Source organism: Rhineura floridana, chromosome 9 (genome assembly GCF_030035675.1).
Source record: "Rhineura floridana isolate rRhiFlo1 chromosome 9, rRhiFlo1.hap2, whole genome shotgun sequence".
NCBI lineage: Eukaryota > Metazoa > Chordata > Lepidosauria > Squamata > Rhineuridae > Rhineura > Rhineura floridana.
Window position 1 is genome coordinate 736,584 of NC_084488.1, and position 26,066 is coordinate 762,649.

The 26,066-nt window shown below is 41.5% G+C and overlaps 1 protein-coding gene across 5 annotated transcripts in view; it reads left to right on the forward strand.

The window, feature by feature from the left end:
* The window catches only part of ADD1 (adducin 1), a 130,460-nt gene extending 105,867 nt beyond the window's left edge, over positions 1-24,593 (forward strand). For 4 of the 5 annotated variants that reach the window (XM_061584694.1, XM_061584695.1, XM_061584696.1 and 1 more), the window contains 3 exons: positions 5,325-5,478; positions 15,592-15,687; positions 22,380-24,593. In XM_061584694.1, coding sequence (XP_061440678.1) covers positions 5,325-5,478; positions 15,592-15,687; positions 22,380-22,720 — 591 coding nt within the window. In that variant the 3' untranslated portion in view covers positions 22,721-24,593. Of the gene's footprint in view, positions 1-5,324; positions 5,479-15,591; positions 15,688-18,356; positions 18,391-22,379 lie in introns of all 5 variants that reach the window. The other variant, XM_061584698.1, reaches the window with a different exon arrangement.
* The last annotated feature ends 1,473 nt before the right edge of the window (positions 24,594-26,066 follow it).

Consider the following 26,066-nt stretch of genomic DNA (forward strand, 5'->3'; position numbering starts at 1 on the left):
ATTTTCTCCATATTTATTCAAAACCAACTCAGTTTTAATTGTTAAAATCCACCCCCCACAACCATTACAGAGAAAGTATACCCAGGATTATTGGAGAAGACTTAAATATTTATTTAGATGGGTTTTCTTCCTTCTCTTTCCATAACAGCAGTCTCTTTGCTATTAGAATTTTTTTTAACAAAAAATATAGATAAGATGCAGAAGCTGTCAGGTCAATGAATGGGATTTTTAGGCAAGCTAGAGCTCCAGCCCTTCATTTCAGAAACTAAAGCTACAATCCATTTACATGGGAGTAACCCCACTGAACTCAGTGGAACATTTCTGCCCCACATATATGTCATACAGAAATATATGACTGCACTGTAAACCAGTGGTACTCAGGCCACTGCATGTTCCCCAGGGGAGGAGGGCACAGAGAGGAAAAGACACAAAAGGATCTGAAGGCAGGATGAGCCTTCTTCCCTCCACCTGCAGTCAACACTTGGGTGAATTGAGTAATTCCCTGAAGGGTACCTTTACTGATCCACACTAGATTTGAGGATGTGATACTATCCACACTTTACTGCCATCCCAACTTGATTTAGGAAGAAGAGATCCTGCTGTGGTCTAAAGATAGTTCACTCTGTATAGCGGGCTTTACTTTTTGGAGGTGGGAGGATGCCGGCTGTCTTATTTTGGTCTCCTTCTAATGTCAGTATTAGATTAGCGAGTCAGTCCACAGAACCTCACGTGCAATACATGCAACTGAATATATCAGCAGACTGCTACAGATCCTATTGCCAGCAGTTGCAGGGGGTAGGATGGGGGTGAGATGAGGACAAAAGGTGGATGTTACTGCCCAAATTAAAAGTTGGAGAAATGCTGAATTAACCACACAATGAGTTTAGGGCAGGAAGAAGCTCTCAAAAGCAGACCATTCCTTTTTAAGAGACAGATTTCTGGAATGGTAGCTGCCTTTACATCACAATCCTAATCAAGTTTGCTGAGAAGCAAATCTCACCATGTTGGGGCTTACTCTGCAGTAAGTGTGTTTAGGAATGCAGCCATTCAGCCAAATCCAATACACCACAGATGAGGAACGATTTTTAGCCAGAGGATTCTCCTGGATAATCTTCCCCGGGGCTTGCATGCCAGTAGTGGGCAGCACCAGAGACAAAAAGTGGGCAAAGAAACAGTTTTGACTCTTACCTTTCCACAGTAGGCTACACAGAAACTAGATATTTACACACACACACATCTCCAGCCAAACAAACAAGAGGCATTATCATAGTTCAAAGGCACATTCCAGCCAGGCAAAAGCACTTGAGGAGGGCCAGTGAGAGGGATACAGGTAAGAGTCCTGGTGGCCACTGTTGCTCCCCCGAGCGTTAGGTCCCGTACCCCTGCTCTGCATGTTTACTCAGAAGAAAGCCCCAATGAGGTTCATGAGACTTCCCCCAAAGTAAAAAGGTGCCGGGAATTGCAGCCCTGCCCTGCAGTACTATGTATGTTTAGTCATAAGCAAGGCCCATGGTATTCAACAGAGCTTACTCTTAAAGAAGTATGTAGCATGCCATCTTAAAGGCTGAAAGCCTTAGTTGGGACCTTCTGAGCATTAAGGCAGATGGTCTACCACTGAACTATGGCTATTACTCTTTATTTTTACCCCGCCCTTTTTCCAAAACTGGAACTCAGGGCGGCTTACAAATAAAAACTACACATAGATAAAAAACATACAAAATATACAATTAAAATAGAATTAAACTATTTGTAACATTAAAACCATGAAACATACACTTAAAATACTAAGACAATTTAAAACATTAAGAATAGGACCATAGAACAATACAACAGACCTTATGAGGTCTTATCTTAAACATCTTCTAGTCACTGTCTGTCTTTATTTAATATTTGCATATAGCCATTGGCTGTTACAAAAGAACGACGAACGTTTGTACAAAATAAAATAGATAATAAAATAGCCATTCTGGGTTGAGATAAATAAGTTTGATTACATTTGTTCATAACATAAGCAGCTCTGAGTTTTTTTGCTGCCAAAGCAAAATTGGCAATAGAGAATATTACATGTGACTGGTTGAATTAGTGGTAATATAAATCTAGCTCTTAAAGGAGAGAACAATGGACAATCTAACATGTAATGTGTTAGATCTTCTGGAACTTGACACCCTACTATGCAAAGCCTTTCGGCATGGGGGATGCCAAGGTATCTACTGTGAAGATACGCCGAAGGCATCACCTGGAATCGAAGCTCAGTATATGCTTTTCGAAGGGGAGCGCTTGTTAAAATGTCCAGGTAGTGGGGCCACGTGTGGTTAGATTTAATCAAGGCAAACCATTTAGAAAATTTGGAAGCGGCGATTACTGTCCTGTCCTGTTTAGCATCATGTTCATAGATCTGTTGTCGGAGAGCCTTTGAATTTAGGCTGGCAAGCAAGGGAGGGGTCAAAAGATACTGGACACCCAGAACAGCAAAATTTTAGCCCATCCTCCATTTTCCAACTGTTCCTCCCAACAAAGTTTGGCCAGAGAAGAAGGATCAGCAACCAGGAATTTCTTCCATAGACGTAAATACGCTAGATCAACTTTGGCCATTAGGGAGGGGGAATTAAGTTCAGCTCTTAGATGAGCCGCCAGGGTACCCTTGGGTAGACCCAAAATTTGTTTATAGAAGGTGTTTTGAATCGGTTCAAGGGATGAACGCAGAGAAGGGCCCCAGATCTCACATCCGTACAAGATAGTCGGAAGAATTTTTGTTATATAGAGTTTAGACATGGGTCTCAGTAGTTGGTCTCCCTTAGAATAGAAGAATTTCTTCAGGAGGCCAAGAGCCCTGAGTGCTTGCAATTTAATTTGGGCCAATTGATGCGACCAGGACAATGTGTTATTGATGTGTAACCCCAGATATTTAAAGGTATGGACCTGCTCTATAATATGGTCATTTAAACACCAAATATTATTGGCTTTGCTATGTTTCCCGCATATCATTATTTTCAATTTTTTATAGTTGATCTGCAAGCATTGAGAATCACAGTAATCTTGAAGACGGGCTAGCATTCGTTTGAGGCCAATTTTATTTTGTGAGAGCAGGAGTAGATCATCTGCATAAAGTAAAACCGGAATTTTCCTTTCTTTAATTGAAGGTGGAAAAAATGCAGGGGAAGTCATTACTGGAACAATGTCATTAATGAAAAAATTAAATGAAAAGGGGGCCAGTGTACATCCCTGTTTAACGCCTTTTTCCATTGAGATTTTTTGTGATAAAAGACCATCGTGACCTCGACGGATTCTTATGACGGTATCGTGGTGTAGGATTTGGAGGAGCCAAAGCAATCTTTTATCAATGCCTGCCTTGTCTAGTTTGCTCCAAAGTAGATGGCGATTGATTGAATCAAAGGCGGCCGTTAAATCAATGAACGCTAAATATAATGAGCGTGGGGGTCTCAACTTTATTTGCGTGATAAGATGGTATAAAATAAACAATTGATCTAGCGTAGAGGCCCCTTCCCTGAATCCTGCCTGAGCATCTGATATGATAGTTTGTTCCTTGTCCCAATCCATAAGTTTATTTAGGAGATAGCGTCCAAATAGCTTTGCCGCTATGTCCAAAAGGCTAATGGGTCTATAGTTGGCCAGGATGGCGGGATCGCCTTTTTTAAATATGGGGACTACTATGCTCGTTTTCGAGCCGGTGGGGATACAACCAGATTCGTTAATTTTTGTAAATAGGGCTGCAAGAATAGGGCACCACCAGGAGGGAAAGGATTGATACAGGTCAGCTGGAATCATGTCTTGGCCTGGGGCTTTCCCCGATCGTAATAGTGAACATCTTCTAGTCCAAAAGCCTGTCAGAGTAAAAACAGTTTTTGCCTGCTGACGGAAGGATAGCAAGGAAGGGGCCATTCGTGCTTCCCTAAGAAGAGAGTTCCAGAACCTGGGGGCAGCCACCAAGAAGGCCCTATCTCGCGTCCCCACCAATCGTGCTTGCAAAGGTGTTGGGACTGAGAGAAGGGCCTCTCCTTGCATCTCTTTTATAGAGTTCTTCAGTGTATTGCTTCCATCTTCCTTTTATTTCATCTCGGTCAGTCAGTGTGTTCCCCTGTTGATTATTCAACATCCCTACTGTTGGTTTAAATTTCCCTTTCATTTCTCTAATCTTTTGGAACAGGGCTCTTGTTCTACCCTTTTTGTTGTCCTCTTCTATTTTTATACAGTAACTATTGTAATAGTTCTCTTTGTCCCTACGTACTAGTCGCTGTATTGTTGCATTTAGTGTTCTGACTGTGTTTCTATCTCCTTTTGCTTTTGCTTTCCTTCTCTCTTTAACCATTTTAAGAGTTTCTTCAGTCATCCATTGAGGTCTTTCTCTCTTTTTAACTAGAGGTATTGTCTTTTTGCATTCTTCCCTGATACCATCTCTGACTTCATTCCATAGTTCTTCTGGTTCTCTGTCAACTAAGTTTAAAGCCTCAAACCTGTTCCTTATTTGATTTTTATATTCTTCTGGGATGTTATTTAAATTGGCATTATGATTGCTTTGTTGGTCTTCTTTAGCTTTACTTTGATTTTCGATATGACTGATTTATGATCTGTACCGCAGTCTGCTCCTGGTCTTGTTTTCGCAGAAAGTATGGAACTTCATCTTCTGCTACCAATTATATAATCAATTTGAATCCTATAATGACCATTTGGTGATGTCCATGTGTACAGTCGTCTCTTTGGTTGCTCAAAAAATGTGTTTGCAAGAAACAAATTATTGCCTTCACAGAGTTCAATAAGTCTTTCTCCTGCTTCATTTCTGTCTCCTAGGCCCCATTTCCCCACAATTCCAAATTCTTCTCTGTTCGCTACTTTTGCATTCCAATCCCCCATGATTATCAGCACATCTTGTTTTGGTGTGTGATCAATTTCTTGCGTGCGTGATCAATTTCAAAATCTTGTGTAATGATTCTATATTTTGTTGCACTGCTTAAAATTAGATATAGCATGTCAAAAACACTGATGTATGGATGGTGCTGTCCCTGAAATGCCTGCAGTCATGCAGTCTTTAAATTAGTAGTTAATGGTTGGTTTGTTTATTATATTCGTAGATTACCTTTCACCAGAAAACTATCAAGTTTGCAACTAATTAGTCATGCAGTACTGTTGTGGATATAGTCAAGGTGCCATAACCATATGATAAAATGGATAATCTTACTGTCTCTAAACTAAATTAAAATCTTATTTTTTGTCAGATTTTGAATAATTTTTCCCACTGTTCTAGCTCTCAGGCATTGTCAGTGGTTTGTATGCTGTTTGGTGAAAGACGGATCTTTTCTTCCAACTAGGGAGAATTGGTGACAGCATCAAAGGCAATAATTGAGAAGGAGTACCAACCACGAGTCATAGTGAGCACAACAGGGCCAAATCCTTTCAACAAGCTCACAGACCAAGAACTAGAAGAGTACCGCAGAGAAGTAGAAAGGAAACAGAAGCAGTCAGGTTTGTGTATACTTAACTGAGACTTACTATTATAATGCCGTTACTTCGAATATGTAGTTTTATGTGCCTGGCTTCCTGTACAAGTCTTACATGATCTGATGCTCATCATACTTTTGTGATTGTACTGTATGTACCTTACAGTTACAGAGGAGGCCTTGGCAGGAACAATCTATCAGGCTGCTGTTCTTCTTACTTGAGACAAAGAGGGAGCCAGAATTGTATCTGACAGCAAGGGAGACCTTATTTAAAGTGGCATAACAGTCTCAAGATATTATGAGAATCTGGTATCTCCATGGGATTTAAGGAGACATATTATATGTAAAAGGCTATTTAATAGCTCAGTTAATTGAGTTAATGGAGCCAGATACGATTCATCAAGAGTATTTCTATATGTAAAATTCAACTTACTCATGAGCAGAAATGGAAAGAGCTGACTTGGGCCAAGAACAAGGGCAAATAGAGTATAACACAGAGGATTCACAGGAGAGAGTCCTTTTGAACTCCTTTTGTACTCTGCTCCTAGAAGCACAAAATGAAGTAGTGATGAGACTGGGGACTTTAAGCAACCACCTGATAACTATGCAGGCAGGACAAGGTGATTCTACGGATGGGAACATACTGGACTTCAGACAATCATGATCTGGCACATCAAGAAAACCATCTGAAGAGATGGCTGGAAGATGGAAGGGTGACCTCTGGGGAAGAGTGCCCAAAGCAGCCTGACTGTAATAGAGATAAATTTATCAGCAAATAAATCAGAGCAGAGTAGCTATAGAAGGAGCATAGTGCTTATGATTTAAAAGCTAATGTCAAAGGCTCTTAACCTTACACCTGGGTCGAGATGAGGTATCTGGAAGAAGAGGAACTGGGTTCTCCAGAGAGGCCAGTTGAATTTGTCGGCCACGCAATAAAGGTGGTATAAAATATTAGTAGGATGAGCCCACAATTGGATGCGATTGAGTATCTGGTGGAAAAGGAAAACTATACTACAAGGGGGAATAATTCCAACGGTTTCCCCTAGAATGAGTATAAGAGTCCAGAGCACACATGAAGGGAAGATTTTGTGTTCCTAGGATTGACAAAATACTTGTCAACACAAATCACAGCTGAATCTTCTCTCCTGGAATATTGTGGGTTGGCTAAGTAAAACTGCAGATTCCCTCTTTGTAAATTTTAATAATAACGATATCTTATTATTACAAGAGACATGGGTCAGTGAGGAATTGTTTATAAATGACTTTGCTTCAGACTGGCAGCGTCTCCCAGCACCAGGGGAGGTTGCTGTAGAGGAGGTCCTGGCATTGCAGTATCCACCAACATCCAGGCTTCCATGTTTAAGCCAGAGCCCCTAACTCACCTGGCTGCTTCTGTAGTCATTATGTTCAGAGAATGTTACCTACTGCTAATTAATGTCTGTTTGCCTCCATTTAGGCAAAAATGCCCTGTTAAAGATAATTGGTTGAAATTGGAAGAGTATATTAACAAACTGACAGACATTGTACCCTGAAGCTTTGATGATTGTGGCAGGTGATCTTAAGGCTGAAATTGTTCAGAATGATGAAGCCTTGTATACCCATTTCCGTGAGACCCGCTTGAAATAGAGGAAGCTCATTTACTACCCAAAAGGCAATCTAAGGACAAAGGGTGCTGGCCTATGCCTTATGAAGATGGTAAATAGATTTGACCTAGTCGTTCTGAGTGGGGGAGTAGAGGGAGATAAGAATGGAAAATTCAGCTTTTTGTCTAGTATTGGTACAGCAACAGTTGATTACTTCATAGTTTCTTATAATTTGTTGAATATTGTGAATAGTTGCAAAGTGGGCAACAGCACAGAGAGTGACCATCTTCCCCTGTTTTTATCTTTCATTCTTGGAAACCAGATTATGTATGTTGACCATAAATTTCTGCTAAACTCAGAGGTTGAAGTGAGAGCTTCACCTATCAGGTGGTCGTCTATTCAGTTGGACAATGCCTTAGCCAAGATGTTGCACTTGAAAGAAGCCTTGGTCTCCTTGATCCTATGTTAGCTGCGGATTCCCCTGAAATAGTTGTAGCTCTATTCCAAGAATTTATTCTCTCTCTTCAAAATTGTCTGAAGCGTAAACAGTCAGTAATACAATGCCCCTCTTCATATAAGTCTAAAAGCTGGTTTGACCAAGATTGCATTACATTGAAACATTTTCTAGCTGAAAAATATAGACTTTATAGGAAAAAGAATGTGTCAGTATTCCCCATGCAAAAAAGGAGGTATAAAGCCCTGGTTAAGGAAAAGAAGAAACATGCTCCACCCAGAGTATCTGCATTAAAATCAATGGGGCAAGTAAGAAAAGGAACGTGGTGCGTGGAGTCTACTATCGTCCACCCAATCAAGGAGAAGATGAGAATGTAACTTTTGAAAAGCAAATTGCCAACATTTTGAGGAGGCATGATGTAGTAGCAATGGGGACTTCAGTTATCCCAATAGCTGTTGGAAGGCAAACTCTGCCAAACACGGACCCTCCAAGAAATTTCTGACTTGTGTTGGAGATAACTTTCTCCTACAGAAAGTGGAGGAAGCAACCAGAGGATCACCTATCCTGGACTTGATTCTAACCAAAAGAGATGATTTGGTGGATGAAGTAGCAGTTACGGGTACTCTGGGGGAAAGTGACCACACCATACTTGAATTCTTGATTTTAACAGAAGCAAAAGCTGAGAGTAGCCATACATACGTGCACCCTGGACTTCAGGAAAGCTGATTTTAATAAACTCAGAACAATGGTAAGTGAGGTTCCATGGCAAGCGACCCTAATGAGAAAAGGAGTCCAAGATGGGTGGGAGTTTCTAAAAAAGGAAATTCTAAAAGCTCAATGGCAAGCAATTCCAACAAGGAAAAAAGGGGGAAAACAGCAGAAGAAGCCAATGTGGCTTCACAAAAAGCTTAGAGAGGACCTGAAAACAAAAAGGGACATGTATAGGAAGTGGAAAGAAGGCCAGGACACAAATGAAAAGTACAGGCAGTTATCACGGAATTGCAGGGATGGCGTCAGGAAGGCTAAAGCTGAGAATGAGTTGAGGTTAGCAAGAGATGCTAAAAGTAACAAGCTTTCTTCAGGTATATCCATAGTAAAGGACAGAGAAAAGAGGATGGCAAAATGATAACAGATGACAAAGAAAAGGCAGAAGTGCTCTATTTTTACTTTGGTTTAGTCTTCTCCCCAAAAAAGGTCTATGACCCTCCCTTGAAACATGAAGTATAAGGGGCAGGATTGGAGCTTGAGATTGATAGACAAATGAATACCTAATCACTTTGAACAAGTTCAGATTGGCAGGGCCCGATTAACTACATCCTAGAGTATTGAAGGAACTGACTGAAGAACTCTCCGAACCACTGTCTATTATCTTTGTGAGATCATGGAGGACTGGTGAAGTGCCGGATGACTGGAGAGGGCTAATGTCCTTATCTTCAACAAGGGCAAAAAGGAGGAACTGGGGAACTACAGACCAGTGAGCCTAACATCAGTCCCTGGAAAAACTCTGGAGCATATTATAAAGCAGTCAGTCTGAACATCTTGAAAAATTTTCTAACTGTTAGAGCCATACGAGAGTGGAAGCAATGACCTAGAGAGGTAGCGGGCTCTCCGACACTGAAGACATTCAAGAGGCAGCTGGACAGCCATCTGTCGGGAATGCTTTGATTTGGATTCCTGCATTGAACAGGGGGTTGGACTTGATGGCCTTATAGGCCCCTTCCTACTATTCTATGATTCTACACCCAAAGAGAAACATGGCAATGCTTAATGGAAGATCAAGGACAAATGATTCAGCCACATTCTGGAGAGTGATTTTGAGGGACTGGCAAAATACAACAGCTGACTGGGAGTACCATATCCCTGCTAATGCTTGGGAGTCACACTTCCATGCTATGTATGTGAAGGGGCAGACCTCCCACTTTTAACAGCTTGCTTGAGTGGCCCTCTGTTTTCATATCTGAAATCACTAACCTCATGTCTAATCTTAAATCTGGCAAAGCTGTTGGGGGAGATAAGATCCCACCTGCATTGCTTAAAGCCAATATAGAGTGCTGGGCTCCATTTCTAATGGCCTTGTTCACTCGTGTTGACCAGCATGCATCCCAGAGGATGGGGGCTTGCTATTATTATCCCAATATACAAAAAAGGAAAAAGATTGAACCCTGCAAATTACAGACCCATCAGACTATTAAGTATTATTAGTAAATTAGTAAATTATATGCCAGCCATTTACATGAGAAGCTATTAAATCATCTGGAACAAGAAAATATTCTAGAAGATGAACAGGCTGCTTTTAGGACTACATACGATAGACTATAGAAAAATTTGAGGACACTTGTTAATACTTATTCGCAGACTAAAATACTTGTCTGTGGATTAGTTGCAACCATGCTGGACACTTACCTAACTCTATTTCAACCTTCAGTGGAGTTAAACGGGTGTATACTTGCCCCTATTTTATTTAAGTTTTACATCAACTCCTTAGTGAAAAGCTTAGCGGAAGTTGGCCTCGTCATTTCTCCTGTATGCTGATGAAGCAGTGCTTCTTTCCTTGATGAGCATAGGTCTAAGATGCCTTCTAAAGGCCTTGGACACTTATTGTAATAAGAAATTTTTGGTGATTATTTATGTTAAGTCCAAGGTGTTAGACTTCACTAGGAAGAGAATTAAAGCATCATTTTTTAACAGGTTACAGCTTACACTTATTTGGGTGTAACTTTTCACTTGTCGGGCTCCTAGAGAGCACAATTAAAAAATGCTACTGGGAATGGTCAGAGGAACGTAAAGCTTTGCTTTTTCTTCCCAAAGGGGGGCAGTATGCTCCTTCAGCCTTTCAGGCATTATTATTATTATTTATTATTATTATTTATTAAATTTCTATACCGCCCCATAGCCAAAGCTGTCTGGGCGGTTCACAACAAACAAGCAAAACATCAAAATACAATTAAAACCAATATTAAACAATTTAAACACATTAAAAATACCAATATACTAGCATACTAAATAGTGGAATGTAATAGGATGTTAAATGTTAAAATGCTTAAAATGCCTGGGAGAAGCGGAATGTTTTAACCTGGCGCCGGAAAGATAATAATGTTGGCGCCAGGCGTGCCTCAGCAGGGAGATCGTTCCATAATTCGGGGGCCACCACTGAGAAAGCCCTTTTTCTTGTTACCATCCTCCGAGCTTCCCTCTGTGTGGGTACCCGGAGGAGGGCCTTCGATGTTGAACAAAGTGTACGGGTAGGTTCGTATCGGGAGAGGCGTTCCATCAGGTGTTAAAACCAGCACCTTCAATCGAGCCCGGAAACATACAGGCAGCCAGTGCAAGTGGGCCAGAATCAGTGTTATATGTTTGCACCGCCTGGTCCCCGTTACCAATATGGTCGCTGCATTTTGCACGAGCTGCAGTTTCCAAACCGTCTTCAAAGGCAGCCCCACGTAGAGCGCATTACAGTAATCTAATTTAGAGGTTACCAGAGCATGCACAACTGAAGCGAGATTGTCTCTGTCCAGATAGGGGCGTAGTTGGGCTACCAACCAAAGTTGGTAGAAAGTGTTCTGTGCCACCGAGGCTACCTGAGCCTCAAGTGACAAGGATGGTTCTAAAAGAACGCCCAAGCTACGAACCTGCTGCTTCAGGGGGAGTGCAACCCCATCCAGGACAGGTTGAACATCCATCATCTGGTCAGAAGAACCACCCGCTAACAGCATCTCAGTCTTGTCTGGATTGAGCCTCAGTTTATTAGCCCTCATCCAGTCCATTGTCGCAGCCAGGCACCGGTTCAGCACATCGACAGGCTCACCTGAAGAAGATGAAAAGGAGAAATAGAGCTGCGTGTCATCAGCATACTGATGACAGCGCACTCCAAAGCTCCTGATGACTGCACCCAGTGGCTTCATGTAGATGTTGAAAAGCATGGGGGATAGAACTGACCCCTGCGGAACTCCATACTGGAGAGCCCAGGGTGTCGAGCAATACTCCCCATGCACTACCTTCTGGAGCCGATCCGCCAAGTAGGAGCGGAACCACTGCCAAGCAGTACCTCCAACTCCCAACTCAGCGAGTCTCCCCAGAAGGATACCATGGTCGATGGTATCAAAGGCCGCTGATAAATCAAGGAGAATCAACAGAGTTACACTCCCCCTGTCTTTCTCCTGGCAAAGGTCATCATACAGGGCAACCAAGGCTATCTCTGTGCCAAAACCAGGCCTGAAACCCGATTGAAATGGATCTAGATAATCGGTCTCATCCAAGAGTGTCTGGAGCTGGCCCGCAACCACTCGTTCCAGGACCTTGCCCAAGAATGGGACATTTGCTGCCGGCCTATAATTATTAAAGTTTTCTGGGACCAGGGAAGATTTCTTCAGGAGCGGTCTCACTACCGCCTCTTTTAGGCAGTCAGGGACCACTCCCTCTCGTAATGAGGCATTAATCACTTCCCTGGCCCAGCTGGCTGTTCCATCCTTGCTAGTTTTTATTAGCCAAGAGGGGCAAGGATCCAATACAGAAGTGGTTGCACGCACCTGTCCAAGCACCTTCTCAGCGTCCTCGAGCTGTACCAACTGAAATTCATCCAATAAATCAGGACAAGGCTGTGTTCCAGATACCTCATTTGATTCAACTGTTATAACATTGGAGTCTAAGTCCCGGCGGATGCAAAAGATTTTATCCTGGAAGTGTCTAGCAAATGCATTACAGTGGGCTTCCGATGGTTCTACCATTTCCCTAGGGCCAGAATGTAATAGTCCACGGTCAATTTTGAAAAGCTCCGCTGGACGGCAGATAGATGATTTAATAGTGGCAGCAAAGTATTGCTTTTTTGCTGCTCTCACTGCCCCTAAATACAGCTTAGTATAGGCACTTACCAGTGCATAATTGCATCCATCAGGAGTCCGCCTCCATCTGCACTCAAGCCGTCTCCTATGTTGCTTCATTGCTCTCAACTCCATAGTATACCATGGAGCTGTATGAGCTCTACACAGGAGAGGGCGCATAGGAGCGATCATGTCAACCCCGCCAGGGTTTTGACAGGAGCGCCAACCGGAAAACACCCCAGAGCCCTTTGAAAACCATCCGGATTCATTAGTCTCTGGGGGCGGACCATTTTAATAGGTCCTCCACCCTTGCAGAGGGGAGAAGCCGCTGTAAGTCTAAACTTCAACAAGTGGTGATCTGTCCATGACAAAGGAACTGATGTAAGGCTCCCCACATTCAGATCACCATCTCCATGTCCAGTTGCGAAAACCAAATCTAGAGTATGCCCTGCTACATGTGTTGGGCCAATGATATATTGGGACAGCCCCACGGTTGTCATGGAGGCCATGAAGTCCTGAGCCGCCCCAGACAAGGTGGTCTCAGCATGGATGTTGACATCACCCAGTACCAACAGTCTGGGGGATCTCAACAATATGTCCGAGACCACCTCCGTCAGCTCAGTTAGGGAGTCTGTTGGGCAGCGGGGTGGACGGTACACCAACAGAATCCCTAATCTGTCCCCTTGACCCAACATAAGTTGTAAACACTCCAGACCAGTAGTCACATGGACAGGGTGCTTGGAGAGGGAGATGGAACTCCTATAGACTACAGCAACCCCCCTCCCCGACCCTCAGGTCTACCCTGATGCTGAACTGAGTACCCCGGTGGGCACAGCTGGGAGAGACTAACTCCTCCCTGCTCACCCACCCAGGTCTCAGTTATACATGCCAGATCGGCTGCCTCTTCCAGAATTAAATCATGGATGAGGGAGATCTTATTGTATACCGATCTGGCATTTAAGAGTAGCATCCGGAGACCCGAGAGCTGGCTGATAGGGCAGCCAACAAACCTGTGGATGTGGGAAGGACCGGAACAAGGTACAGCCGTTAACTGCCTGGGCCGAGTTCCCCTCACCTGGCAAGTCCTCCGCACAACATCATATCTCCCTCTACCCGTCACTATACTAATTGGGGGGCCCTCGAATCTTCCCACTTGGCTCTGTATCCTCTCTCCCAGGCACATGGCACAAACCTACACTTACACGCACCACGCACACACACTTACACCCCCCACACCCCGACCCCTTTACAGAGCAGGAGCCACTACAATTAATAACTAAATAGTAATGCTGTAAATAGTAGCTGAACAGCACGATGGTCGACTTCTTGTAGGCAGAAGATCTCTCAAAGCCACTCAGCCAGCTGGCCTCAATATCCCTCCAAAGAGGAACAGGTGGAAAAGTTATTCACAGCTGGCTGAGTATTTGGGCCCAATTCTGCAAGGTATGTCACCTGCAATCTTTAGGAGGCACGTGGAGCGTTAATGAGGCCAAAACTCTCTGACTGTCCCTCAACCCAAACGATAATTCTGCAATTGTGGCATCATCCAGGTGGGTGCCTGGGGGCCTCTCCCCTTGTCCTTGCTGCAGAAGGAAGCCACAAAGCATCCACATGCCTATTCTGGCCCACGCGTCCATGTTGCATCTGGCAAAGAAGATCCTTCCGCTTTCACGTGTCAGCTCTTCTTCAACATCAGTTCCCAACAGAAAAAGAAGTCTAGATTCCCTGGGCTACTCTCAAACCTGTTCCTCTCTGACCTTGAATTCGTATATTCCAAAACAGTACAGGAAGTGTCTGTTATCCCAGAAGCAAAGCCAGGTTGTTTCCAGAAGGCAGTGACATCCTCTCTCTTCCCCCCGCCTTCTGCGCCTAATGGTCTCTCCCCTCGGCCTCGCTCGGCTCCAGCTCGAGCAGCCGCCTCGGCACTCCTTTCGCGCACCTTCATAGCTTAGGCTATATCCCAGAGGTTGTATGGCTGTCAGTTATGTGCATATGATAGTTTTGCCCCCTTTAAAGGGGGCAGTCTAAGTTTCTGAGAGCTGTGCTTGGAGTTCCAATCTGTGTACCCACCGTATTGCTCCACTGAGAAGTGGGGCTAATTTCTATCAAAGCTCATGTATGGATTCTCAGAATGCACTGCTGATTGGAGCTGGTTTTTCCTCCTGTGGGCGTGGCCCCACTGACACTCAGTTAACACATACGAGTCCAGATGGCAAAGCTTGCTGTCTGAGAAACTACAAAATCTGGGATTTACTCTCGGTGTTCTTCTTGCTCTTGGATATGTAAAAGCAAAAACTACTATTCAACAGCAAATCTGGGATACAAAATTACAAAATCATTGAGTCTGCCTGCTATGCATCCCAAATTCAGGGACACTGGGAGAGCATTGGTGTCCATGTGTTCCTGGATAAATCTGAACATCCCTAAATTCAGAAGAGTTTCCACTGTAGTTAAGTTCAGTGTTTGGCCATCTGCCTGTCTGGATGGAAGGGTACCCCATCATGAATGGGTTTGCCCATGTGGAATGGGAGAAGTGGAAACTTGCCTCATGTTATATTGAACTGTTCCTTTTATAGGGATATTCGTTATTCTTTTATTACTCCAATTTTATAGCTTTTTCTGGGTAAATCCAATTATTTTTACTTCGTACATTTATTGGCAATTATGAATCCAGAGGTTATAGCAAAAGTAGCTAGTTTCTGTGCTGCTGCTGTTGTATGCCAGAAATCTATAATAAATGATATTGTATAGGAATCCCTTAAAAGGTATTATCTTGGGGTTTGGTTAGTGAAATACACAGATTTGTAGCTCTGTATATTGATTGTATTCTTCTAGTCAGTGCTGATTTTTTAATATTTTATATGGTTTTGATTTTCATGTATGATGTGTATGTATTGGTCTGTGACAGAAATAAAATTTTACTTTACTAGTTTGTGAATATCTTGAGGGGCTGGCCGTGTGATTTTGCTAGAACCACTATGAAATCTTTCAACTGCTCTATTCATTGCCTCCTGTAAATTATAGCATTTGTCATTAGCCACAGTACATTCCAAAACAAAACATCAGACTGCCCTCTCTCATTTAACATAAGGCACAGTTAGTGGCACATATTTGCTCAGTTGTGCTCCCACTTTTACGTGCATTAGAAACAGTCTTTAAACAATTCTTCAGTAAAAGTTAAGATCATTTATGCACATCATGTGGTTTTTTTTAATACCCCATTTAGTATACAAGAAATTTGTGAGGTGGTCTGTTTAACTTCTCTATGATGGTATATTTTGTAGAAGATTCAGAAGATGTCAGACAGCAAAGAGAGAGAAGCTCTCCTGACCACCCTGCTGCTTGTACTCCACCCAGCACTCCAGTTAAGCTAGAGGAAGGTATGTCCCTTGGAGCTGAAAGAATGTGTTTAGCCGCACCTCTGTTTTCATGCTTCAGTTAATGTACTTAGTGGAATAAAAGATCATTTATGTATATTATTCTGTAGAGCCATACATAGCTAAATGTGCTAGTGGCTGTGTTCCCAATAATAAAGAAATGTGCACTCAGAACACAAGGACGGCCTTGTTGGATGAGACCAGAATCCATCTGTTCTAACATTGAAAGTGATGGCCATCTCCTGTTGTTGGCACCTGATAATTAGCATACCATCTATGTATCTGGAGGACCAGTTTAACTCTCTTGGCTAAATAGGTTTATCTTCCATGAATTGTTTTACTTTGTTTTAAAAAACATCTAACCTAGTCACCGGTACCAACATTTCATTAATCTAGTAGGTTAATTATACATTGTGTGAAGTATTTTATTTTGTCTATCCTTAACCTACTGCTGGTCAGTGTCATTGAATGATCCTGAGTTCTCGTGTTATGAAAGAGGGAGATTTTTTCTCTCTCCACACTGTACAGAAGTTTGTAAACCTGTATCCTGTTTTCTATTTAAATTTCTCAGCTGAAAACCCCCTAGTGCTTTAGCCTTTCCTCATAGGAAGGTGTTCCAACAATTTGATTACTTTGGTTGAACTCTTCTGTACCTTTCTCACTTTTTTGACACTCTTTTTAAGCTGTAGTCTACAAAACTGGGCAAAGTATTACCAATTATCCATACCATAATGGCAATAGATACTTCCATTTTATTTTTCAGTCCCTTCACTAATAATTCTCAGCTTGGTGAGATCAAGAAGAGTCAACCTCTTTTTCCATCCTTTTCTCAGTTAGTTGGCAATAACTGCCATTTAACTCTGTGGAATTTACTTCTCAGAAAATTTGCACAAAATCGTGGTGTTAAGAAATTTGAGATAACCAAGTATTGTGAAAAGTTATACTGGGTCGGGAAAAAATAACTTTATGGATGATCAAATTAACAAAGTCATAAAAATAGAATTTACCAATTTGCTGAGAGAATAATGAGATTTTTGAAATTACTTCTTTGTGATGAGAATGTACAGATTGCCTTTTCATCACTACTGAGACATCATAACAGCCACCTCTTCCCCTCCAGTTCTCTTCCTTAAAACTTTCATTGGTAGAAATGCTTGTCAGCAGTTAGGATTTGATCTCACAGCTGGCTGCTAGGAAATAACTATGCCATCAGATGATGACTGCGAACAAAACTAGGCACAAGTTGTGGATTGCAACCCATTAGGATATTGATGAAATTAAGTTTTTTTTGTCCCAGTGTGCATCACTTTGCACTTTAATAATGAAGCTTACCTGACATTATTCTGCCCATTCAGGCAGTCTGAAGAGATTCTTTTCAAATTTTTAGTGATCTACTTGATAATTTTTTCCTAGCTCAAAAATAATCCCATGTCATAGAATCATAGAATAGTAGAGTTGGAAGGGGCCTATAAGGCCATCAAGTCCCACCCCCTGCTCAATGCAGGAATCCAAATCAAAGCATTCCCGACAAATGGCTGTCCAGCTGCCTCTTGAATGCCTCCAGTGTTGGAGAGCCCACTACCTCTCTAGGTAATTGGTTCCATTGTTGTATGGCTCTAACAGGTAGGAGGTTTTTCCTGATGTTCAGTCGAAATCTGGCTTCCTACAACTTGAGCCCATTATTCTGTGTCCTGCCCTCTGGAACGATCGAGAAGAGATCCCAGCCCTCCCCTGTGTAGCAACCTTAGTAGTTCTGAAAGTTGAATGTTACAATTATTCATTCAAACCATAGCAAGCACATGCAAATTCACTGAGCTTGATATGAACAGGATTGCTGTGCTCAGCAATTCATGTGTGCACCAGAGCAGTAGTGGGTAGAGCTGCTTTGCTGACCTGGCTTCCTAATGCCATACATCGTTGCTGGTTACCTGGAGGGGGGGCTAAGATGGCAGGGAACTCAACACAGTGCAGGCACATTGGCAGAACCAATCTAACAATCCCTCTGCTGCGCCTGCACCGCATCAAGCTCCCGCTATCTTGTTCCTGTATCTCTTGCAGCAGTGCCTGGAGTTGGGAAGCCACGTCAGCAATGTAGGCCCACCCTTGTGACTACTACTGCACCAGAACACACACACACACACACACAGAGGGAGATTTTGCTTCAGTAGAGAGGCAGGCCTTGAACAGATGGATACATGTAGAGCTGTCTCCTTTGCTGAAATGAATGGGGAAATCCGCTTGTTCAAGTGACTTGGATCCGGCAAAATTTTAGTTATTTCTGCTTGGTGGCTGCACATTTCTTAAGCATTATTGTAATTGGATTACACCTCTGCACATATGTTTCTCTTGTTTTAGATAAAAGTTAACAATTTGTTTCCTTTTAAGGTCTCTGCTTAATGAGAGCAAGACCAGATATTTCTTTTAAACGCATTTCAGTGAATTAGTAAAAATTAGTTGTGTATGCAAACAGGTGTAATCTAAGATGTGTTTTGTGTTTTCCTTTTACCTTTGGATTTATCACTTGTCTGTTACAAAGTTGCCTGTTCACACCACCTCATTCTGTATTTTATAAGAATGGTATTGACCATTCTTTTAATATAACACAATGGCTGTGATGGATGCATAGATTCTCTACTTGTGCTTTTTTCTTCTTGTGGCTGCATTACAAACAGGAGGTGGATATGCTAAAGAGTACCTGTTGCCATAGTAAGTATCATCCCACACCTGTTCCTGCTGCTTTCCCTGCGCTTTGCTTCATTCTCTTGCATATTTTGTGGTGTTTCTCTTTATGTTGGTTTGATCAGTCGGGCATTGACACAGCTGAAGTATGCTTAACTATTTCAGTTGCTTTACCAGAACAAACATATCAGAATTACATTCTGTTAATTAATAGACTTCAGCTTGGTAGCCATATATATAAATCACATACCAATTTTAACTCCAAACAATTTATCCTGTAAAAAGAAGACAAATTAGTGTTGCATTGCTCCTTGCATCAGTTACAACAAACTAAAATTGTCTTGTGAGACAAATAAAGGGTGTTTCAAATAGGCCCATCTCATCATGATTGTAGTAGTTTTTCAGGGCTCTGTGTTTTTCCAGGTATTTTAAGTGTTCCTTACTGGCCCATTGCCTGTTCTGAGGAGACAACTTGAGCCCTTCTTTTCATACTGAGAGGCAGAAAGAAGAGAAGTACACACTTGCCACTCTGGTAGTTTGCATTTCAGTTCTTTAGACTCTGACAAAATGTCTCCACGCTGGTACTCAGCATACATATCTGTTGAATGGGAAAGTTCCATCTCCTCCCTGTGTTGATCTTGATTATAATTATACATTAGACTTTGAGACTGGCTTTATAATGCCATTTTATGTACACTATTGTACCCAGTAGTACTATTTTTGTAGAGTGCTTACTGTGTTGCTTCACATTTTTTTATTAATTTTTTACTCTGAAATTCTTTCAAGTAAAATCTAATTAGAAGTCCCATTTCCTGGTATGTTTAAATTTTGGGGGGGGGACCTGTTTTTGGTGTTCCTTAAGCCATATCCATACATTTAATGGCTATGTTTTCATATAATGAAAAGCTTTCTGGCTTATCAGTTTAACATGCCCAACATGCTGCCCAATTGCTCATTTCTCTCCTGGCACATAAGGGGATAAACAAACCAGGAAGTCTTGGTTTCCTATTACATCTGATCCAGAGATTGTGTTTGTGGTTCCTTAACAAGCGATGATCAACAAGTCAACAACAAATCATGGCTTAATGAAAGCTACTGATCGTGGCTTGTTACAGAAAAACAAACCACAATCTCTGGTTAGGATGGAAAGGGAAACCAAGAAAGCTTTGGGGAAGGGCCATAGCTCAGTAATAGAGTATCTATCTTGCATGAAAAAATTCCCAAGTTCAGTCCCCAGCATCTCCAGGTAGGGCTGGGAATGTCCTCTGTCTGAAACCCTAGAAAGCTGCTGCCAGTCAGTGTAGACCAACCTTTGCCAAGCTGGTAACCTCCATATGTTTTGGGACTACAATAATAATATAACAATAAAATTTTATTTTTAGGCTGCCTATCTGGCCGAATAATCGGCCACTCTAGGCGGCGTACATAATTAAAATTTAAGATACATCATATAAAAATACAATTTTAACATCAGTCTTCAATTAACAACCCACCCACATCTGTATACTGTAAAAACTAAAACTAACTTGGGAGCCTATATGCCCGCTGAAATAGCCAAGTTTTTAGTCCTACCAGGGAGGGGGCATGGCGAAGATCGTATGGCAAAGAATTCCAGAGGGTGGGGGCCACAACCGAGAATGCCCTCTCTCTGGTCCGTACCAGCCTAGCTGTTTTAACTGGTGGGACCGAGAGAAGGTCTTGTGAGGCAAATCTTGTTAGGCAGCATATTTGATGATGCTGGAGGCGCTCCTTTAGATAAACTGGACCGAAACCGTTAAAACCAACACCTTGAATTGGGCTCGGTAAACAACTGGTAGCCAGTGCAGATCTTTTAAGACTGGAGTAATATGATCCCGGCGGCGGCTGTTCTTAATAAACCGTGCTGCCGCATTCTGTACCAGTTGTAATTTCCGGACCGTCTTCAGGGGTAGCCCAATGTAGAGCGCATTACAGTAGTCTAAGCGAGAGGAGACCAGGGCATGCACATACAACTCTCATCTGCCCCAGTCAGCACAGCTGTATGATGCTGAGGCAAATGGGAACATAGTCATACTTGCTGGGGTGGATGGGAGTTGTAGTCCCAAAACATCTAGAGGTCTTCAGCTTGGTGAAGGCTGGAGTAAATATTACTGAGCTGGATGGATTGTTGCTCAGACTCAGTATTGGTCTGACTTCCTACATTCCTACAGCCTGGCTGTATGCAATGAATCATGTGAATACAGCCATTCTATTCCAGGAACATACAGTGTTATTTTTCTGTGCTAATTGCTGGACATCAAAAATGAAAGCAGAAGGATAGTTGAACTATGTTTAAAGAGCACTTGTGAAGTATTTTAAATGAAATTAATTGCAGCTTGTAACCTTCCATAGCTTTTTCTTTTTATCCTGCTTTTTAAACTCCTAACATTTTGGTTTGCTGAGTTTGAAGTGGTTATCATTACTAAGCTAACAAACCCCGAGTTCTTCCTATTCTAAGCTTCAAATAAGGCTGCATCACATAGAGAATTGGTAAATACAAATACGAGAAAGGTGAATGCCATGTAAAATTAATTTTTAAAAGAATACATACTGCAGCATTTTAAACTTTCAGTGCAGTCCTAGAAATAAAACATGTACATAAAGTCACTTCCCTGGAATACAAATGTCACCAGGAGCCATGGCCTTAAAACTCTAGTGCCTCAAAAATAAAGTGATATGCTTATTGATGCAAATTTGCTGTGGTTTGCACTTTCCTGTGTTCATGTGAAGGGAGCATGTGTTATACAACTTAATCTACCATTCTTAGTAACACAAGGAGTCTACACAAGATCTGTATAAGATCATTTCCTGTTGTTTATATCTGGGATGCTCTTCAAATGAGTATTTTCTTACTTCCCTGTAAAACCTGAATAGTGCCAGAGCTAGAGGTGCCTTATTAATGATTCTTCAAATTTTTGCACTGGTTTGTGCATCTTGAAATCTTTCCAAAATGGCATTTTTAATATAATTTTCTCCTCCTTCCACCTTGAGACTAAAAAACACTGCAGATATGAGATAGTATATTACAACATTTTTTTCAGACCCGAGAGCCAACTCATGCATTATGAAAAAGTGGGGAGAAGGTGAATATGTCTGTGTCTCCTTTCTTCTGCTGCTGCAGTGTGAGATACTTAAATCTTGCTTATGCTTAGATCTGTCCTTTGGGAGAGATTCATAAACTCTCTTCAAATAACGTGCAATGAAAATGGGGATAGTCAGTGCCTCTGTATCTGAGTAATGTTTGAAGAAGCTCTGAGGACCAGTTTTGTGTGAGTTGAAACTTAAATTCTGCATTCTTCTTTACGATATATAGCCCATTTGAAGATATTGCAGAACAGGTGATATGTCATTTGAGGATGAAGGAGCAACAATTAAAATGGCTGCGCTTCGTATAAAAGATCTGCAGAGGGTTTCACTTAAGTAGCATAGCTTAAGTTTTCATACTGAACACATTGTGTGAGCCAGCCTTTTGGGCCACTGAGAGAGGATTCTCACTTTAGTTAATGATTCTGCATAATATACCAACTTTTCCAATGAAAGGCCTAATAAAACCTCATTAAGTCATCAGTGCTACTCAGTTTGAGCACTGAGACTAATAAGTGTTCTCTCTTTCTTTCTTTGCAAAATAAGATGAAACTAGCACAAGCAACATCATGTTCAGCTTATATAAACTAAGCAATCCATGGTTAGAATAACTTGTAGTGCATTTATTATGAACAGCAGAACATTTTTGTATGTCACCACACCTACTTCTAGAGAAGAGTGGTCAATATTTTATAAATAAATGTAAGAAACCAGCAAAATAGGAATTTTTAGTATGTAAACATTTCAACTTTTGACACTTTGGATTTTTTTACTCTAAAAGCAAAATTCAAAGAAATCTTTCACTTACATCTCTGTGCCAAAGGCCTTTTAGAAAGAGACTCAAAATTACTGTTAGAGCTCATTTAAGCAACAGGCACACATTAACCAACATTTCCTGTTGCTTGCTCCACTAGAGAGGCAGCCTAAGCCGACTTACAACGATGACAGTGATGCTGCAACTTTAAAGCAAAGCCTCCCAGACCTCACCCCTGATGAACCTTCAGAAGCCCTTGGCTTCCCAATCTTTGAAAAAGAGGATGGAAAATGTGAAAAAGATCTCACCCAAAGCCAGACAGAGTTACTACCTGAAAATCAAGAACCCCAAACTCAACCTGGTGAAGAAGCAATGCCTGAGGAAGGGGCAGCAGTTGAACCAGGCGGTGATGAGTCTCCTGGGAAGTCTCCGTCCAAGAAGAAGAAGAAGTTCCGTACACCTTCCTTCCTAAAGAAAAACAAAAAGAAGTCTGACTCCTAAATACCTTCAAATATGCTGTCATGGTTTAGAGTCTAAGTTTATTAACCACTAGAATGTATCAGATCTTACTGGGTGTTTCCTTTTGTCTTTTACATAAAAAGCAGAACAAGCAACACCCTCAAACTATAGCTTGATTGCTTAAGATTATAATAGCAAATTAACAAGCAGAAGGTGCTAATCCTGCGTAGATTTATCCATAGTATGTAAACAAAATTAAATGACTTCCATGATAGACAGTGAACCACTATGTGTAACTTTGAAAGCCGATGTTGCTTTATATATGCAGGCAATTGATTTTTACAAGGTCTGGCTCAACCGGGTGTTGCTCTCTGCTCACTCTAATATTTGTTCTTGTCTCAGAGCCTACTGTTATTAGAAGTGGCTTAAGTACTGACAACTTGGATATGATTGCTTTATATTTTGAGAGGTTATACTATCAAACAGAGCACCTGCTTCAACATCGTGTAATCAAATAATATTACACTGAGGCTGTAAAGAAAGCTGTCTTTCTCTTCCCTTTTTCTGTATTGTAGCATAGCTGAAATTCAAATCTCTTTGTTGTATGTAAAAAGAATGAAGTGATTTGTGACGTTTCTTGCTGATCCCCCTGCCTGTTTTCTAATAATCTGTTTGACAGAACAGTTATTTTACTAATTTGTTTTCTACCAAGAGGTTGTTTCCAACCACACCTGAAAATTTGGAAGATAATTTCAAGCCTTTGAAAATAAGATCTGCTAATAGCAGGCACACACCTGCTGCATTTATTATTTAGTCAGATCCAGACCTCACTCAATTACTTCAATTACTTGTGCCATTTATGGATGCAACAGCTGCAGCTACAGTTTCAGCTGTCATTTATGATAACTGCCCCAGTCATTTCCCAAACTGCTAAATCAAGGCTACGTGGCTCATATCAGAGAACTCATGGAAGGTTTGCCATAATCTTGACAGCAGGTGGCATATTGGGACTTAGCACAGCTGTCTCTGGATTTGCTGATGTAAAGTACAATAAACCTTTGAGTTGTGCATGTGAATGTTTCAGAAACAATTTTACTCCTAATATTTGAGATTCCTTCAAAGCTTATTGTCTTGATTTCTGGCCATAACAAAATAAAATACTCATTATTTGCAGTCAGTGGGAGCTAAGACATGGATTTTTATGAGCTTCAACTCAGTAATGAATAATGCAGCACTTCAAAGGGGGTTGTGTGGTTTTTTAAACTGAGGTTTGGTTAAACTAGCTAGTATTGAATGCCTTACCATTTGTGCTTCAAGAAAGCACAAAATAATAGAATGAATTCAGTAACTAGGTACAGCTGTAAACACAATGCCTATGTTAGGTTCCAAACAGATACCTTGGATATGAGTATAGATAAATTTTCTGTCTTAACAACAGTGCAGAAGAGTTACAGGGAGATGAGGGTTGGTGGCAGTAAGACCACCATCATCACTAGAAAACCAACAAGCAGCAAGAGATCACTGCAAGAGAGAGAGAATGAACGAACTCAACAGTGGTGTTTCATAATGGACTGCATGGCATTAATGGCTTTAAGCTTGTATCCTTAACTCCGTGTCCTGTGAACACTAAGAAGCTTCATTGTGTCTCATTGCCAGGATTCAAATTGCATTTAAAAAGCCATTGCTTAAATGTTTCTGTTATAGAATGTAGGGACTCTATCCTTTGACTGCATATGCAATGATTTTTAAGTTCTGCTTTTGTAGTTATCAATTTTTCGTATTGCATTATGAAATCTAGTTGTGTATTGTATGAGAGCACACTTAGGTGGGAGAGAGAGGAAGATGGAAGAGTCCTGTATTTTTTTCTTCTTTTGTTGTATCATTCAGTTTTACTCACATAAAATTCTTTAAAGGAGTCGTGTGTCTGTCTTCTTTCTGAGCTCAAGTATTTTTGAGCTCATATTGAAAAACACGTAGAATATTTACAGAAAAGAAAGGTAAACAATTCATAGCAATCCAAAGACACACAGAGGAATCCTGTACATACCAATTTTGCTGGGGGGCAGGGGAGATATATTTGCAACCCGGAACAGGAGGGGAAGACACACTGCTCTGAAAAAACCCCACACAATAGAGTAAAATTCACAGCCCATGCCCTCAGTGTCCATGGCACCATAGCTTGTGCCCATCTATCACAGGCTGGAGTGATGGCAAAGGTATCTATTTGGAACCTCAGTTAAGCCATTGAGATACAGATCCAATCTGTGTAGCCCAATGCGGAGGTGTTCACTCTCCCAACACAGATGGGATATGGCAGATGATGATGCAGCCCCAGTCTGGTGGTGCAATCCACACAACCACAGAAGCAATTCTCCTGAATGTGCTGACTGAAGTTGCCACATGAACCAGTGTTTTCCTCTGCTGGCAGTGGGCCAGAAACACAAGCAGAGCAAAATGAAAACAAGATCACCACATATGGCTGCGGGATGCTCAGCAAGCCAATGTATAGGCCCCCTGACATAAAGGGTTCAAGGCCAAATCATAACAGTACATATCACATGGATGGAGTTGTCCAGTGTCTTGCAGAGTGATTTCTGAGCAATTTCTGTGTATACCTATTTTTCCCATATAAAATATGAAAATATTTTTGTGCAATATTAAAAGCGCAATAAGCAGTGGAGCAGTGATGGGTGGATAGATGGATAACCAATGTGGTTAACCCTACTGTTGTTCAGGGGTTTCAGTGCAATCCTGAGGATAATAGGGTTTTCTCCCAGGTAGGTGTGTATAGGATTGCATAGTTGCAGGACTCATAGTGGCAGGTGTTTTAGAATTTTAGAAAGTGTCATCACTGCATAGTAGATACTGGTCTAATTTCAATACGACAGCTGCAATAGAGTCTGTAGATATATCTCTTTTACACTGAAGTAATGAGATACTATTCCAGTTGTCTTACAGATCCAAGCTATCTAAAATGCTAAATTTGCCCTAACTAGCTCTCTCTCGAGTGGACATCCAGCTACTTTCAGAGCTGCAGTTTCTTAGATCAACTTCAGCTATTCCTTTCTCAGGGCAGAGATATTAAAGCACTTCCAGATGAATGATGTGGGTGACTGTTGCTTCATGGTCATTCGCTAGGCTGCTTCTCCACAAGAAGATAAGAGGATGTGCCAGTCCACTTTTAGTGAGATTAATGTATGTGCAACAGCAGTGACTATTAAAACAATGAGAGTTCCAATGGCTAGAACCAAAACCCATGACACGGACAAGTACACATACACACACAAAAATCCAAATAGTGGGTTGAAAAAAACTTGATTGTGCAAGCTTTACATATTACAACCAATAGCATAATTAGCTAGAGAAGGTTGCAGCATAATTTATTCTG